The 16,440-nt window shown below is 37.8% G+C and overlaps 2 protein-coding genes across 12 annotated transcripts in view; one reads left to right on the top strand and one right to left on the bottom strand.

Moving 5' to 3' along the window:
* Positions 1–2,124: 2,124 nt before the first annotated feature.
* rpl8 (ribosomal protein L8) lies at positions 2,125–4,593 on the top strand (the record flags this gene model as incomplete). Of its 4 annotated transcripts, none has more annotated exons than XM_084121973.1 (6): positions 2,125–2,250; positions 2,912–3,055; positions 3,142–3,283; positions 3,375–3,593; positions 4,183–4,298; positions 4,401–4,593. In XM_084121973.1, the coding sequence occupies 5 exons, from the start codon at positions 2,918–2,920 to the stop codon at positions 4,557–4,559; spliced, it is 774 nt and encodes a 257-aa protein (XP_083978099.1). In that variant the 3' UTR covers positions 4,560–4,593. The 4 variants fall into 4 exon arrangements, with proteins under 4 accessions (XP_083978099.1, XP_083978100.1, XP_083978101.1 ...); XM_084121974.1 differs by having other exon boundaries at positions 2,228–2,352; XM_084121975.1 differs by having other exon boundaries at positions 2,233–2,684.
* A 1,103-nt stretch (positions 4,594–5,696) lies between these two features.
* Positions 5,697–16,440, bottom strand: part of usp9 (ubiquitin specific peptidase 9) — a 41,933-nt gene continuing 31,189 nt past the window's right edge. For 2 of the 8 annotated variants that reach the window (XM_084121964.1, XM_084121966.1), the window contains 11 exons: positions 15,948–16,071; positions 15,601–15,826; positions 15,306–15,435; positions 15,028–15,213; positions 14,410–14,630; positions 14,072–14,160; positions 13,488–13,644; positions 13,179–13,391; positions 12,415–12,522; positions 10,292–10,387; positions 5,697–7,477 (listed from right to left, as the gene is read on the bottom strand). In XM_084121964.1, the coding sequence (XP_083978090.1) occupies positions 7,340–7,477; positions 10,292–10,387; positions 12,415–12,522; positions 13,179–13,391; positions 13,488–13,644; positions 14,072–14,160; positions 14,410–14,630; positions 15,028–15,213; positions 15,306–15,435; positions 15,601–15,826; positions 15,948–16,071 (1,688 nt within the window). In that variant the 3' untranslated portion in view covers positions 5,697–7,339. The remainder of the gene's footprint in view (positions 7,478–10,291; positions 10,388–12,414; positions 12,523–13,178; positions 13,392–13,487; positions 13,645–14,071; positions 14,161–14,409; positions 14,631–15,027; positions 15,214–15,305; positions 15,436–15,600; positions 15,827–15,947; positions 16,072–16,440) is intronic. The other 6 variants (XM_084121965.1, XM_084121967.1, XM_084121968.1 and 3 more) reach the window with 4 other exon arrangements.

The raw sequence follows: 16,440 nt of genomic DNA, 5'->3' as shown, positions 1-16,440 counted from the left end.
CTAAATATACAATAGCATAGTTTTAAACAATAGACAACCGTTTTAGCCATTTTTTCCAATGCAGAATATATCAATCCTTTTATGGTTATTGATTCAACTTCCGCCACTTCTGTGATACATAAAAATGCTATCTATTAAATTCTGTAGATAAAAGACTACATAATTAATGAAAGACAAAATATACAACAGCATAGGCCAGGTGATTGACCCGATGCTGCCTCCTTATAGTATTAAGCCTATAAAAACTATAAGCGCAACATTTTAGAGGCAACTGCGTTGCTTTTTTGCCAGAGTAAGATACTGTAAGAGTTTAAATCAAAAGTGGGTCGCAAGACCGTTTTGAGTGGTCCGTGGAGTGTGCGGTCAAAGAAACAACAATAATGTTGGGACTTTTATTTTAAAAGAAATGAGTGAAAGCTGTTGACTCTTCTGTCAGACGCAAAACGCGTTGACTGATTCAGTATCTGCTTATGTTGTCAGGCTATAATGCCAGTGATTATTTGAACGTTATTTTCGTAAATTGTTACAAAATAAAAAGTCTCTCACCTCAGAAACACAAACTTTCCAGTCCTGGCTATCAGACATTATACCATACTGTGCTCACCTCGTAGCACACTCTTCGAAAGTGTAAATGCAGATGTATACATTAAAATAATGTGTATAATGCAAAATATACATTAAAAATCAATTACGAGCATGCAATGGCGTAGTTACTTTGATAATTATGAAATTAACAAAAAAATGGCAATAAATTACGTAATTTGTACTTCATATGTTAGCTTGAAAGGATTTGCAAGTTTATGTAAGTATTGTGTATTTACCATGGTAACAAATTACCACTTAATTTTCACTTTGTGTTATTTTGTGTAGTTTTAAATGATTGGTGGCTCGTACTCACTTTATAGTATTAAAAGCTTGGGACGGCTACCTTATACTGTTTATTTATCAGTATTGGTCATTTTCTTACAATTTATGTGCATAAAGTGGGACGGTGCAGATTTTTAAAAGCAAATGTCTGTGTATACAGTACAGGTCAAAAGTTTGGACACATTACGATGTTTTTATATTTTTGAAAGAAGTCTCTAATGCTTATATCAAGGCTGCGTTTATTTGACCAAAAATACAGAAAAAAACAGTAATATTGTGAAATATTATTACAACTTAAAATAATAGTTTTCTATTTGAATATACTTTAAAAAATAATTTATTCCTGTGATGCAAAGCTGAATTTTAAGCATCATTACTCCATTCTTCAGTGTCACATGTGACATCAAGTCTATCACATGATCCTTTAGAAATCATTCTAATATTCTGATTTATTATGAGTGTTGGAAACAGTTCTGCTGCCTAATATATTTGATGAATAAAAGGTTCATGAATAAAAAGAACTGCATTTATTAAAAAAAACAAAACAAAACAAAAAATTAATAATATAAATCTTCTTTACTATCACTTTTTATCAATTTAACACATCCTTGCTGAATAAAAGTATTGATTTATTTCAAAAAAGAAAGAAAAAATTACTGACCCCAAATTACTGACCAGTAGTGTATATTGTTGTTACAAAAGATTTCTATTTTTAAAAAATGTGCTTCTTTTTCTTTTTTTTACTTTTTATTCATCAAAGTATCCTAAAAAAATATCACAGGTTATGAAAAAAATATTAAGCAGCAGAACTGTTTCCAACTTTGATAATGAATCATCATATTATAATGATTTCTAAAGGATCATGTGATAGACTGGAGTAATGATCCTGAAAATTCAGCTTTGCATCACAGAAATAAATGATAATTTAAAGTATAATAAATTGAAAACTAATTATTTTAAATTGTAATAATATATCACAATATTACATTTTTTTTCTGTATTTTTGATCAAATAAATGCAGGCTTGATGAGCAGAAGAAACTTATTTCAAAAACATTAAAAATAGTAATGTTTTCAAACTTTTGACCTGTACTATATATTTCTAAAAAAATAAAAACAAAAAACAGATCGCGGCCTAATGACCATGGGAAAATGTGGGTTCCATGGTCAAATCAAGAAGTTGAGGGTTGAGAGCCACTGCTGTAAATCACTCACTGTTTTCATTCCGATTTCTTTCTTTCTGTCCTTCCATGTTCAGCCTCTGGAGGGCAGACCGCGTACTGAACACACATCCGGGTACTTGACCCCTCCCGCTCGCCCCATTTCACCGGAAGAAAACCCCCATCACTCCCTTTTGCTTCCTCTTTCCGTCAACGGAGTTTAGGTATGGGAAATAATATTCTGTCTCTCTGCTCAATCTGATTGTAATCACCGTTTAAAGTTCACCATCCACGTATACAATAAGCTGTATATTGTCAACATATTAGTTAAGGACATATCTTTACACTTTTGTGTCTCAGAATGTCGAAATTTAATGTGTTATTTATCATTGAATTGATGATGTCTGGTCATGTTGTGGCCTAGAGGACCGGCAATTCTCAGACGACTCGGAGGAGTTTTTGCCTGTTATACGATCCTAATTAACTTATTAAACCGCTTAAACGAGGTATTAAGTATTGTTTTAACCGTAAGTGTGGGATACGGTTCACTGTTATCTCCTCGCAAGTCACATGAGTTTATTATAGCGGCTGGCTGTCACTGTTAGAGGGATAGAATAGACATGGAGATAGTTATGGACGAATTAAGTACACTGAGAATGTGAGAACCTTCTTTAAATTAATGAAACAAAATATAGCCGCACAAAAAAAACATTGAGCCATTTTGTCCAATGCATATTTGCAGAATATATACATTTATTTTTAATCATGTTATTCCCAATCTGCTTCATTGCAATGGTGACAATCAAATGTTATGCAGAATGACACCCTCAATGTAAATATTGCATTGAAATGTTTTATTAAATGTGTAATTGCTTGTTTATACAGGCCGCAATGGGACGTGTGATCAGGGGACAGAGAAAAGGTGCGGGCTCCGTCTTCAAAGCCCATGTCAAGCACAGAAAAGGTGCTGCTAAACTCCGTCATATTGACTTTGCTGAACGCCATGGCTACATCAAGGGGATTGTGAAGGTAAAATTGTGGTTTAAACGTTGAAATTGTTGAAAGGTCACTCTAAAGAGGGAATTGCAAAAAAGAAAAACTGCTTTTTCCTTTAGGACATTATCCACGACCCCGGCCGTGGAGCTCCCCTGGCTAAGGTGGTTTTCCGTGACCCATACCGCTTCAAGAAGAGGACCGAGCTGTTCATTGCAGCTGAAGGCATCCACACTGGGCAATTCATCTACTGTGGCAAGAAAGGTAATGACCTTTTAAACTGAGATTAAGGCAAGCAAACATCCAGTCTTATGTGCACCTGTTGATCAAAGTCTCTGTGCTCGAACTGTTATAGCCCAGCTGAACATTGGCAATGTGCTGCCCGTTGGCACCATGCCTGAGGGTACCATTGTCTGCTGTCTGGAAGAGAAGCCCGGAGACCGGGGCAAGCTCGCTCGCGCATCCGGAAACTACGCCACAGTCATCTCCCACAATCCCGAGACCAAGAAATCCAGAGTCAAGCTTCCATCTGGATCCAAAAAGGCCATCTCTTCTGCAAACAGAGCTGTTGTTGGTAAGCAAATGTTATGGTTTCAGAAAATATAAAGTTTTGGTTGATATGATTATCTTTTGGAGTAGTATTGTTTTCCTTGCTTTGTGGGGTTTTAATTTAGATTTCTGGTTGATCTTCATTTTCTAAAAATATATTTTTTAATTCTTTTACAAAAGATAAAAGCATCTGCAAATCTTTAAACTAAACCAAATGTACAAACCAGTGAAATGTTTTGTGACTCCAGGGAGCTATAATTTAAGAGCGTATTATATTCTATAGCACAGGTTTTCCCAAACGGGTTTGTGAGGGAACTGCAGGGGGCTCGTGAGTTGAAGAACTAATACTTCAAAGAATCAAAATAAAACTGACATTCAGATAAACATAATTTTATGTGACCTTTAACCAACATCAGAGAACTGTGATTGTTATATTGAGAAGTTAACTTTAAGCCTCAGGGGTGCTTTACAGCACTGAAAAAAAATGCTTGTAAATTACTCGTATAGCAAACATGTAAGGGGTATTTGTGTATTAATTTTGGCTTTATAGACTTTGAGACTGAATTCAATGTGAACTGAATTCAACACGACTTGTTTAATGTCATATGTTAAAGGTGTTGTTGCTGGCGGTGGTCGTATTGACAAACCCATCCTGAAGGCAGGACGTGCATACCACAAGTACAAGGCCAAGAGGAACTGCTGGCCTCGTGTCCGTGGTGTGGCTATGAACGTAAGCAAATTTAATTTATTTTTCTGCGATTATGGATTGCACAGTCTGATTTGTTCCCTCTATGGTGGTTTTAAATCTGCTGTATGCCGTTTCTTTTTCCAGCCTGTTGAGCATCCCTTCGGTGGTGGTAACCATCAGCATATTGGCAAGCCCTCAACAATCAGGAGGGACGCGCCTGCTGGACGCAAGGTCGGTCTCATCGCTGCCCGTCGTACTGGCAGACTGCGTGGAACAAAGACCGTCCAGGACAAAGAGAACTAATGTGTATCTTCATAATAAAATGTGTCCCAACAAATTCCATTTTCCTGTTGATGTCTTTGTCAGTTATCACTTACTATCTCTGCACAAGCACGACTAGTGTTGTCAGGTAAAAAATAATACATGTTAGAATGCTACATGGTGCCTGCAAGATCTCAATTTATAGTTCTCAGATATTTTACAGGTTAATAGCAGACCTTCTACATTTGAGTTTTATTCAACTTGTGTAGTTATAATGCAATAGATAAAAACGAGTGTAGTTTTTTTATTAGCTACAGGGTTTTTTCTTTAAGGGTCATGAAAGTGAAATTAAATATTGAAATTTTAAAATTGTATACAGACCTGAAAAATATTTAAATATTTATTCCCTATGCGAAATGTGTATATCAGAAGCATTTAAGTTTGACAATTATATTTTAAAAGAAATTGAATACCTTTTTTGACCAATGGTTAAGTTAAATGAAAGCATGGGAAATGACCAAAGCACACCTAGGTGGTGTGGATCAAGTGCAAAACAAACTAAGCATCTTCAATACAGAGCATGTAGCAAGTAATGACAATAACTTTTTTTAATTAAGATGGGCCTTGTGGGTAATTAAAGCTGGTTAAGAGGGGCTGGTGGCAGCAACCTACCAAAATAGGAGGTGCAATTTAAGAGAGTTCTCATGACAGCCTTTACCATAAATCACCATAATATTCCCCGAATTGTTGCATTCTAAAGAAAATTTGTTGGTTTAATGCATTTTTAACAGTTGTTCTGGGTGCCTTTTCTGGTCAGAGGCTGAACATAAACACAACAAAAAAAGGCTTACAAAGATGAGGATAGTTTGGAACTGCAGTCCAACCCAATTTGAAATCTTAAGCTAAATCCTTGCACCTAAAAGACTAAGGTTTATTAGCATATGATTGACAATTTTGGTGAAAATATTACCGTTCATCTAGGCAAACTGAATTAAGTTGTTGTCTTAATTATTCTATTAATTATAAAGGCATTTTAAGAAAGTAAAACCTGACTCACCAACACACATTTTTAAATTTGTGGCTTTAGAGTGGTGTACTCAACAGTGACAAATTTGTGAATTTAATACAATACATACATAAAACATCATGCAGGTCTGAATCTTGACAATAACAGAGACATTTTCCCGATTTCTTTTCTTTATTCTTGAAGGGCGCAATGCTTTTTTTCTAATATTTCTGTGCACAAAAACCTCACAAAGTGAAAGTCAACATTGTGACTGTGGCTTCAGAATTCAACGTCACATCATGGCCAAAACAAAAGTCGGCAAAAAACAGGGCGATGAACTCTGTACAGTCAATAATCTTTAAAAATAACACAAGGACAAAAATGTTCCTCTTAAATCAAATTCTATTTTTCTTTTAGTGAAATACAACAAAATAAATTCTATAAAATAAAACAGCAAAATATTTAAATATATGATGGGCAGAATATTTTCATTTGCAGGAGTATTTGGTATTTTTCCAACAAAATCCAAGAAAAAAAAAGCATTCAAGTTACCAATTAAATACATACAGTATCTACTGATGTTTACTCCTTTAATCCAAGAGACTTTACTAACTGAAGTTGCAACATGACTAACCAGCAGTTATTTTATGGTACAACCCTGCTTTTACGTTCACTCTCCTTAAATGAAGAATCCCCAGACAGAGCCTCTATTCGAGAACACGAATGTGAACAGGGATCACGAATTTAGGCGATCGACTAAATTGCCAGGTCATTTGTCTGACACAATGTTCAAGACAAATAAGCAAAACGAGTTCTGTCCACTAATGTTCCAGGCATCCTGGCATTAACTGTTGCATATATTTTCTCTTTCTAAAATTCCTATCATCAAAACCTAAGTGTTTATCCCACCCAAAAAAAAGCGACAGCCAAATATTTATCCGAGGAAACGTGTGCAATTGTAAAGCCACTTATTTCTTACATTGCTTCGAAAACATCAAATCTAGAAGAGCATATGGAGGAGGGGACCAACAAAAGGGCTCTTCCAAATCACTGTGGAAAAAGAAATCACAGAATTGCCCTTCAGCTATGCTAGTTTGATGTGAAGCCATGCTAAGATGTTACAGCGTGTCAGCTGGAGCTTTCAAATTATTGAATTATTACCAGAAAAAAAAAAAAGAAAGAAAGAAAGAAAGGCAATAGGAGTTTCCAGATTAAAATTGCATCATCACCCCATTCACATCAACTAAACGTCAAGATCATCACCCAACCGTCCCATCGTTCACAAACTATGGCCAACTCTTGCTCACGAGGTGCCGTAGCCGGTTAAGCTTTGACATGAATATAATGTATGATCAAAAGCAGAATGACCCAAACGGCCCAAACCTTACTACTGAGCATGGGATAAAACAGGGATATTTTTTTTGTCTTTCACCATTGTATTTGCATTTTTTTTTTTTTTGTGTGTTGTTTTTCCATTTTCATAAATCTGCAGTCTCCCAACAGCATCACACACGCTGTTGCTTTTGAACAGTCAAAACATTAACATAGTATGTACACCTCTGTCATGAGACAAGTGCGTCAGGCCCGTTTTATTATTACAAACAATATGCACAGTCCACTGCAAGTTACACTTTTGACAGTTAATACTGCAGAGCAGACAGTGAAGAGACTCCACTCCAGGGTTAGAAATTGAGGGAAGCTGAATGTTCTGGTTACACAGGCTCTGGAGTGGAGCAGCATGGTGGGGCCTGGCCTTGCTCTGGATTCGAGTATCTCGCTGGAGAATTCAGATGGAGGACAGTGTGACAACATATTGTTAGTCTTTAGTCTGGGTGGGCGGCACCTCCTCAGGGGGCTCCCAGTTCTCTTGTGCTCGTGGGCCTGGACGCTGAGGGTTGTTGACGTGCTGTGCTGCGGGGCCAGTGTACGGCTGCGCATGCGGGAGGTTATTCTGCTGAAGAGATGCCAGAACAATCAAATGAGTGCATGACAATCAGATATCACATTAATACTTATGTTTTTTGTAAATGCATTGTATATTAACACTTACAAAAGATTTCTAATATAATCTCTGTACTTTTGAACTTTTTTTCAACATTAAAGGGTTAGTTCACCCAAAAATGAAAATTCTGTCAGTAATTACTCACCCTCATGTTGTTCCAACCGCGTAAGACCTTCGTTCATCTTCGGAACACAAATTAAGATATTTTTGATGAAATCTGAGAGCTGATCACTTCTCCATAGGCTGCTAGGTGGCCGAAACTTGCTGGCCCAGAAAAGTTATTAAAGAGATCGTTAATATAGTCCAAGTGACTACAGTGGCTCAATCTTAAGTATATCAAGCGACGAGAATACTTTTTGTGCGCAAAAACAAACAAAAATAACGACTTTATTCCACTATTCATTTCCTTCTCTCTGGGCCTCTAGCTGGTTCACGTAGTGTTTTTGCGCAGCGCGTCTGTTACACGTCACCACGTAGGCTCACTATTGGCCGACGCTGGTCATGTGTGTGATGCGTGATGACGTGTAACACAGACGCGCTGCGCAAAAACACTACGTGAACCAGCTAGAGGCCCAGAGAGAAGGAAATGAATAGTGGAATAAAGTCGTTATTTTTGTTTGTTTTTGCGCACAAAAAGTATTCTCGTCGCTTGATATACTTGAGATTGAGCCACTGTAGTCACTTGGACTATATTAACAATCTCTTTAATAACTTTTCTGGGCCAGCAAGTTTCGGTCACCTAGCAGCCTATGGAGAAGTGATCAGCTCTCAGATTTCATCAAAAATATCTTAATTTGTGTTCCGAAGATGAACGAAGGTCTTACGCGGTTGGAACAACATGAGGGTGAGTAATTACTGACAGAATTTTCATTTTTGGGTGAACTAACCCTTTAAATGTTTCAGAAGCACCAAATCAGCATATTCGATTTCTTAAGGATCATGTGACATTGGAGGAATGCTGCTGAAAATTCACCGTTGCCATCACAGGAATAAATTATATTTAAATATAAATTTTCCTCGCCATTGACGGAATTTAAGCAATCTGTTTCCACTGTTATACAGTAGGGGGTGCTATTACGCATCTTCTGAAAGAGAACAGAATCTCCAGAACCAAAATCAAAAAGTAGAAACAAGTAATAGTGATTGCTTGTGCATATGTAAGCTAACGCGATCAAAAACAAAATCAAAAATGCCTAAATGTCAAACCCACAAAGAGGTATAGGACTGTGCAAGCTTTTGCGGTGTTGGCAGACAAATCTAATCATTCTGTGTTTTGATTTTTGTTCTAAATCTGATCTGGACAGTCTTTGGCAAAAATGCCAACATTCTCTCAGCTTTTTGTTCAAAATGTTACTTTTTAATGAAACTTACCCAAATTCAAGTGTTGATGAACGCATGAAGCTAGGAAAAAACTAAATTTTAAAACAGAGGTTCTGTTCTTTGTTTTGATGTACTGTATGTTCAGATATTCATTTAGCAACATATTCTAAGGACCATGAAATTTTGTGAAAATGATCAAATGCTGGCGCTGACTGGCAACTTGCTGGCGGGGAAAGAGTTAAATAAAAAAGTTGTAATAATATTTCACAATTATTGTTTGTACTGTATTAGATCAAATAAATGCAATCTTGATGAAAATGATAGACTAAAACTTCAGTTAAAATCCTTAGCCATCTGATATTAAATAATCATCAATCATATCATCATCAATCACCCTATCAAGGTCGGTCAGAAATCTTGGAGTAACGTTTGATGACCAGCTGACCTTCACAGATCACATTTCAAAGACAGCTCGATCATGCAGGTTTGCACTGCACAACATCAGGAAGATCAGGCCTTTCCTAACTGAGCATGCAACACAACTTCTCGTCCAGGCCCTGGTCATTTCTAGGCTTGACTACTGCAATGCTCTTCTGGCTGGACTTCCATCATGTGCAACTAAACCTCTGCAAATGATCCAGAACGCTGCAGCTCATCTTGTCTTCAACGAGCCCAAGAGGGCCCACGTCACTCCTCTGTTCATCTCTCTGCACTGGCTACCTCTCGCTGCTCGCATCAAGTTCAAGGCATTGACGCTTGCTTACAGATCTATCACAGGCTCAGCTCCCTCCTACTTTCACCAACTCCTACAAGTCTACATCCCTACCAGAAGCCTACGATCGGTCAAAGAGCGACGTCTCGTGGTTCCATCACAGAGAGCCACAAAATCACTTTCCAGAACATTCTCATTCACAGTTCCATGCTGGTGGAATGCTCTCCCCACCCTCATCCGGAATGCAGAATCCCTGACAACATTCAAAAGACAGCTGAAAACCCATCTCTTCTGTCAGCACTTAACCTCATTAAAAAAAAAAAAAAAAAAAAAAAACCTTTCCCTTTAAAACCTCACTTATCGGGCTTATGCTACTCTGAATAATGCCTGAACTTTGTATTTTGAGCACTTCTTGCGTTGTTTTTGCGTCCTCATGATGACTCGCTTAATTTAGTCCTAATTTGTAAGTCGCTTTGGATAAAAGAGTCTGCTAAATGACTAAATGTAAATGTAAATGTAAATCAAAAAAACATCTTTCAAATCAAGAGGGGCATTGAGTGCCTTTTTTAGGTGAGGTACCATTTAAAAATAAAAAATAAATAAATTCACAACATGGGTTTGCAGTGAAGAAAGCTTATGAAAGTCTTCGAAATTGTCCTTTCAATTCACATACATTGCATTTTCACAGTTTAAAAGATGACTAGTAAGAGATTCATGTGACTTAAGCTCAGTACCTGTTGAAACTTTGTGCCTGGAGAGTGAGGGTACAGAGCAGTGTCCTCTGGGGGAGAAGGGTCCTGCTCTTCAAGGGCCTCCTGCTCATCAGGCTCCTAAAACAACCATCATAAATGAAATTATGCACTAGATTTCAATTATGCCTTTTTTTATTAAATACAAAATGATTCTTTGGTTTGGTTTCTTTAATACTAACTAACCAGGGATGTGAGTGAATAAAGTCCTCTATAGAGAGTCCATTACATGTTAAACATGCAAAGCCAATATAATATAAAGGCTCAGGGTTTATAGGTTTGATTTAGATCAGGGATGGGCAACTTTGGTCCAGGAGGGCCACTGTCCTGCAGTGAGTTTAGCTCCAATCCTAATCAAACATACCTGAACCAGCTAATCAATAGGGCTGGGAGAAAAAAAATAAAAAAAATAAAAAAATAAATTCGATTCACCTAGCTATCGCAATTTTTTTTTTTTTTTTATTCTAAAATTGATTTTTTTATTCCAGAATCTATATTAATTCAAATTCAATTGCTTTATTCTTGTCCTTGCTTGTAGATGAGGTTGACAGAAATTAGCCACTTTCGTTCCAACAGAGGATGAAATGTGTCGTTATCTATGAGTGTTGAGTGACGTAATATCCCAAGTGGACGCGTGGAAGAGACGCGAGACTGAAAGCACTGAAAAGCCTTCGCGCTACTCATATGCTGAGAGAGAGATAAGACAATAGAGCTGCACGATTCATCTTTAAAAGACTGTGATCTCGATTCAAACACTCACGCGATCTTTCAATTGGTCTGTCTATTAAACTTTGACAAAATCATATCGCAACATTCAAAGATGTGTTGGTGCTGCCGCTGACCCGGAGTGAGTTGTCATGAAACAGCTTCACAAACAGTCTTTTCAACCTCATAGTATCATTATTTCTGTGATGCAATAGTTAAAATTATGATAGAAGTACTTGGATAAGTTTAAAGTTCAAATATGTCTACGATAGCGTAGCTTTTGATAGAAACTTGGTGCTTAAAATAACGCATTTATCGATTACACACTAAGTGGCGACAAGTTACTGTTAAAAATTGTATTTGTTATAGAATCATTTATTCAAGAGAATGTAGTATTGTATGATGCTTCTGAAATTAAAGTCAGAAAGATGTGATGATTTGTTTTTGTAAATATGACTCATCTTATACATCATGTACAGTCTGTATAAGTGTATGATTTAACTTTTCCCGATGGTCTAGTGTTAAAAAAAATTTTTTAATATCGAATCGCAATACTTGTAGAATCACAATTCTTCAAATCGTATCGGCACCCAAGTATCGTGATAGTATCGAATCGGGAGATAGATGTATCGTCCCGGCCCTACTAATCAATGTCTGAAGGGTTACTAGAAAGCTACAGGCAGGTGAGTTTTTATCAGGGTTGGAGCAAAACTCTGCAGGACAGTGGCCCTCCAGGACTGACGTTGCCCATCCCTGATTTAGATTTAGAAGGCAAATAACTTGGAACACTGTACTACTCCAGACATACTTAAATTGAATGACAGATGAGAGAACACCATAAATGGACAACACATACCAAGCACTCCTATACTTCGATTCTACTGAAATTGTTTTCCAAACTAAAAGGAAGCTTCCGATGACACAGGAATTTGCACATGGATGAATTGATTAGACAAAAGCTTCTCTTGAACACAGAGGTCTTCCCCCATGAGAGTTAATCATCAGAATTGGATTTAAAACTAACCAAATTTGCAGTCATACAAAAGCTTCTTAATAGTGCCGGAATGTTTTCACATCAGATGACCAGAACACTATCGCATCCCCAAAAGAAATTAAAAGAAGACTCAAACAAAACAGAAAAACACCACCAGACACAAAGATTACCTCCAACTCATCTGTACACTATAGCCAAGGCTTAGAGTTTTCGAACACTTAGATAGCACATTAAGACTTGTAGTTGGGTAGAAAGAAACAGTTTGGACACACTGAGATGAGGACGAAATAACAGTTGATTCAGAGTTGTTTTTGAGGTAGGTGGAAGATGGTTCTGTCTACATCACGCCCTGTGAACATCAAAAAGTTACGCAGATGGCACCAGTGTGGCCGGGCCATACGAGTCTTACGGTGTGCTGTTGTTGGCCTGTCACTTCCCCTGGCAAAAGTTGCTGTGTCGAGGACGGGTTCCGGCCAGCGTCCTCTTCAGATACCACCTCGTGCTTCGTTAAGTGACACTATTTTGAAATGGCAGTTAATATTGTACACTTAAAACAAATTATGCATATATGGCTGTATACATTTAACATTTGTGGTAATTTGCTATTCATCATTAAACTGGATTTGATTAAGCAAGCGCTTTAGTTCCGCAAATTAATAGAAATTCTTTAAAAAAATATCTCTGACATGAAATCAAGCATAAATATAATAAAACTTAAATTTATGCAAATATCAACAGCATTTATAATTGCTTTGCATTAGAAAAAACAAATAAACCTGGAAATAAAAATGTCGAAAACTCAAAGCCCTACCTATAGTTAAACAAGGCTATTTAGCACTCAAAAACATTTCTAGATTAGCAAAGACTCTTTTCAAAATCCTTTTCACAATTATTTTCCAAAAGTTAAAATGTTTGATATGTGTGCTAGCCCATCATTATACAGTCATAGTGTGATTTAAGTGCTGATTTCGGAAGAAAAAAAGTTTTTTTTCAGTAAAAAGTATTTACTGAAAGGGGTTCTGTAAAAGGCAATCATGCAAAAAATTAAAACAAGAGTAATTATTAAAAAGTCTGACTAATAGGCAAAGCACACATGCATGATTACAATTTTTAAACTAAATATACTGGCACTAATTCTTCAGACAATGACGGGTGGCATGAGCCAACACATACCTCCTCTGGGCACAACTCGCAGGCCTTGGCTAAAGTCATACGGGCACTGTGGGAGCGCTCCAGGAAGTATCCATTGGAAGTCTCATTGCTCTGAACAGGAGGGGACCAGTTGTTATACGTGTACTGGGTATTGCCAGTGTACGGTCTTCGTTCCAGCTCGTCACCGAGCCACTCCACTGCCCATGTCCACTTCCTCTTTAGATCGCCATTGCTCTGGAACAGGCAAAACAACCAGTTTTTGCATATTCAAAACCATAAAACAAACCCATCCAAGTCCACAGTCTTTTATTTTTATGCAGTTGTTCTCACCTGGAGAATCTGATAGGCCACTGAGCAGTTGCTGAAAAGAGCCACCATGCATTTGATACACTGATAAGCTCTCTTTTGGTAGTGGTTTTTGGAGCGCTGAATGGTGTCAAAAAGCCCATCACGGTCATCAGGGATTCCCTTCAGCACATTGTGGATCCTAACAAACCATAAAGAAAAGGAGCAGTGAAAGACATCATTATGCGATCATGAATTTCATTCACCCATGGGTGTAAAAGATGTGTTCAAGAGTTGCTACACGTTTTCCATTTCAAAATTAATTTAATTCTCTGTAGATATTTTGGACCATATTTAACATCTGATAAATGGTTTTAATTCCAACTGTTAACATGCATGTTATATTCTGACCATCTGACCAAAAAAAAAAAATATGTATGACTTTTTATTTTATTGAAAAAGAATGGGGGCAATAGACTGGAAACAAATTTTTCTATATCATCTAGACCTGGAAATAAATAAAATTTCATACTTTTTTCATAATGCATAGGAAACCAGTTTTTGCTGTACACTGGTTTATATAAAAGGAATTTGCTAAAGATGAAATAACAGTAGAAATGCAGACTGACCTGTGAGTCTGCCATGAGTCCTCAATAAATAAGATCTGGAGAAGCAAGTCCAGGTAAGGCCTTAACTCATACGTGTATGAATATGCCACCTACGCAAAAAAAATCCAGAAAGGTAAAAAAAAATAAAAATAATTCAGAATGATCATCCAAACAGACATTTTGAATCTACTTGACAAATGACTAACAGAAGAAAAAACATTTAAAAAAAACAGCTAAAATAACTAAGGCATGCTTTCAACACTCATCAAAACTTGAATATTGAATTGATTAACTAACTCGCAACTAATCACCACCAGCTATACCGTGCTTGTCTTTCAGAAGTTGCTGATCTCACTCACCTGCCACAGTAGTTCACTAAGCACAGTGGAAGAAAACTGAGGGTTCTCCCAACAGCAGAATCTTAGCAGTTTGATAGTGTCCTCTGAGTTACTGCAGTCTTCGATAATCTTCTTTACATAACTGGTGCGCACAAACAGAATGTCCACCACCAGCTGCTGCAGAGGCATGATGGGAGCAGTGATGTTGGGGTCTCCATATGGGTTTGGCAGGGGAGGGTTACCTAAAAATGTCAAGATTAGGAAATGTCAGCTCATAACTTGGCTGGTGGTCTGGGCAGAAGTGGAGAAAAACTTTCTTTGCGAATGCAAATACTTAAATCAGTATCAACAGATCAAACTACTCTAAACACTATGGAACAATGGCAAAACCATGTATTTGATACTGGCATGGCAGTAAAAAATATATTGGTGCAGATCTGCTTGACTGTAAATGCCCTCAGCTCCAAGCAATGCCAACCTGGCACTCATGCCTGGAGATGGCTTTGTGTCAGTCAGGAAGTCCTGAGCAAGGATGAGGATCTTCATTGGGCAATGGGGACCGAAACTACATGTGAAAGCCTACAGACCATTTTGTTATCAGATCACAAACATTTGGCAGCAGGGTATAAAACTCATTACCGTTGATTGATGACTGCATACGTGATGTCACATCACAGCAGCGAACCAGCTGTGAGACAACAGTATAGAGCTTTCCAAGCTCAGCATACTGGTACTTAATTGGAGGGCCAGGACCCTCGTCCAGGGCCACAAGCATGAAGTTGGCTGGTACCCCAAGCTTCAACAGCTGCGTCTTCTCTGCCAAGCCTGAGTGAACGAAATGAGGAGTGAGACAGGACAGCACTGTAGCATGCAAGTATGCATGGATGAAGACCTTAAGGCTGGCAATTGCTCCTTACCAAGGTTGGCATACATGACGAAAAGGTTGAAGTACTGCTGAAGATGACGGCCATGCTCAGACACTTCCCTTCTCAGCAGATTAAGTACGGCACGGAACAAGTGCTCACTTAGACTCAAATTATCACAGCCCTGAGACAAAAGGACAAAAAACATAAATGTACAAAAACCTATGGACCGAGTTGCCACACCAAGTTGCAAAAGTCAGGCATCCACAGATATTTTTAGATTTTCCATGAATGCACAAAAGCCTGTGTAGAGACTGAAATGAATGCTAACTAGACTGAAAAGACGTACCTGACTTGAAGGTCCAGGTGAGGCAATCGGTGAAGGGCAGGGTCCATCTTGCAATGAGAAATGTGCAATGAATACGATGAGTTTGGAAAAAGCCCCTCGAACCTCTGCACTGGGGCACTCAAGCAGGTACTCAGAGAAGCGGTTTGGATATGCAAAGAGGACGTTGTGTGCAAACCAGTAACGCACATTCTTACTATGTCGCAGCAAGATGCAAAGAGCATCGTACCTGACACAAAAAAAACATTGGATCATTAAACAAGGATCAAGTAACTGTTGAAGAACACATGCAAATATGTGCCTGACACACACACAAACAAACATACATACATACACACTCACACGCTTACCAATCGCTAGCAGGGCCACGGACTACTTTCTTGGTGTGGAATCCAGTACTGAAGAGAAATCTAGCAGCAAGCTGTATACTAATCATAGCCATTTCTTCTGCTTCAGGCAAAAGGTGGTCTTGACCTAAAAGACAAAAAATTCAAACACTGATGGATAAGAGAACAAAAACCTCTGCAAAATACTGAATCTAAATACCAAATTTACACTACAGAGAAGTGGAGGAACAAACATGCATCTGAAAGTGGTATTTGGGTGTATTTACACAGACAGTTTAATGTTGCTAAGAGGTGGTATAAGTGCATTTGCACAGTAATAACTATACTTAGACGCTTGCATCTTATTGCAGCGACTCTTTAAAAAACGCATCTTGAGATGTTTTTTCCCATTCCACTGCCCGTGTCCTGCGTTTTTTTTCAAAGCAAAAATGCATTGTGTGAATGGCCCCTAATGCATTTCAGAGGACTTTTGTCCAGCACATATACCATTGTTCAA

This window comes from Abramis brama (assembly GCF_963993115.1).
Source record: "Abramis brama genome assembly, chromosome: 8".
In the NCBI taxonomy this organism is placed as follows: Eukaryota; Metazoa; Chordata; class Actinopteri; order Cypriniformes; family Leuciscidae; genus Abramis; species Abramis brama.
Note: the sequence above shows the minus strand (reverse complement) of the source record. Positions and strands in the feature narration are given on the sequence as shown.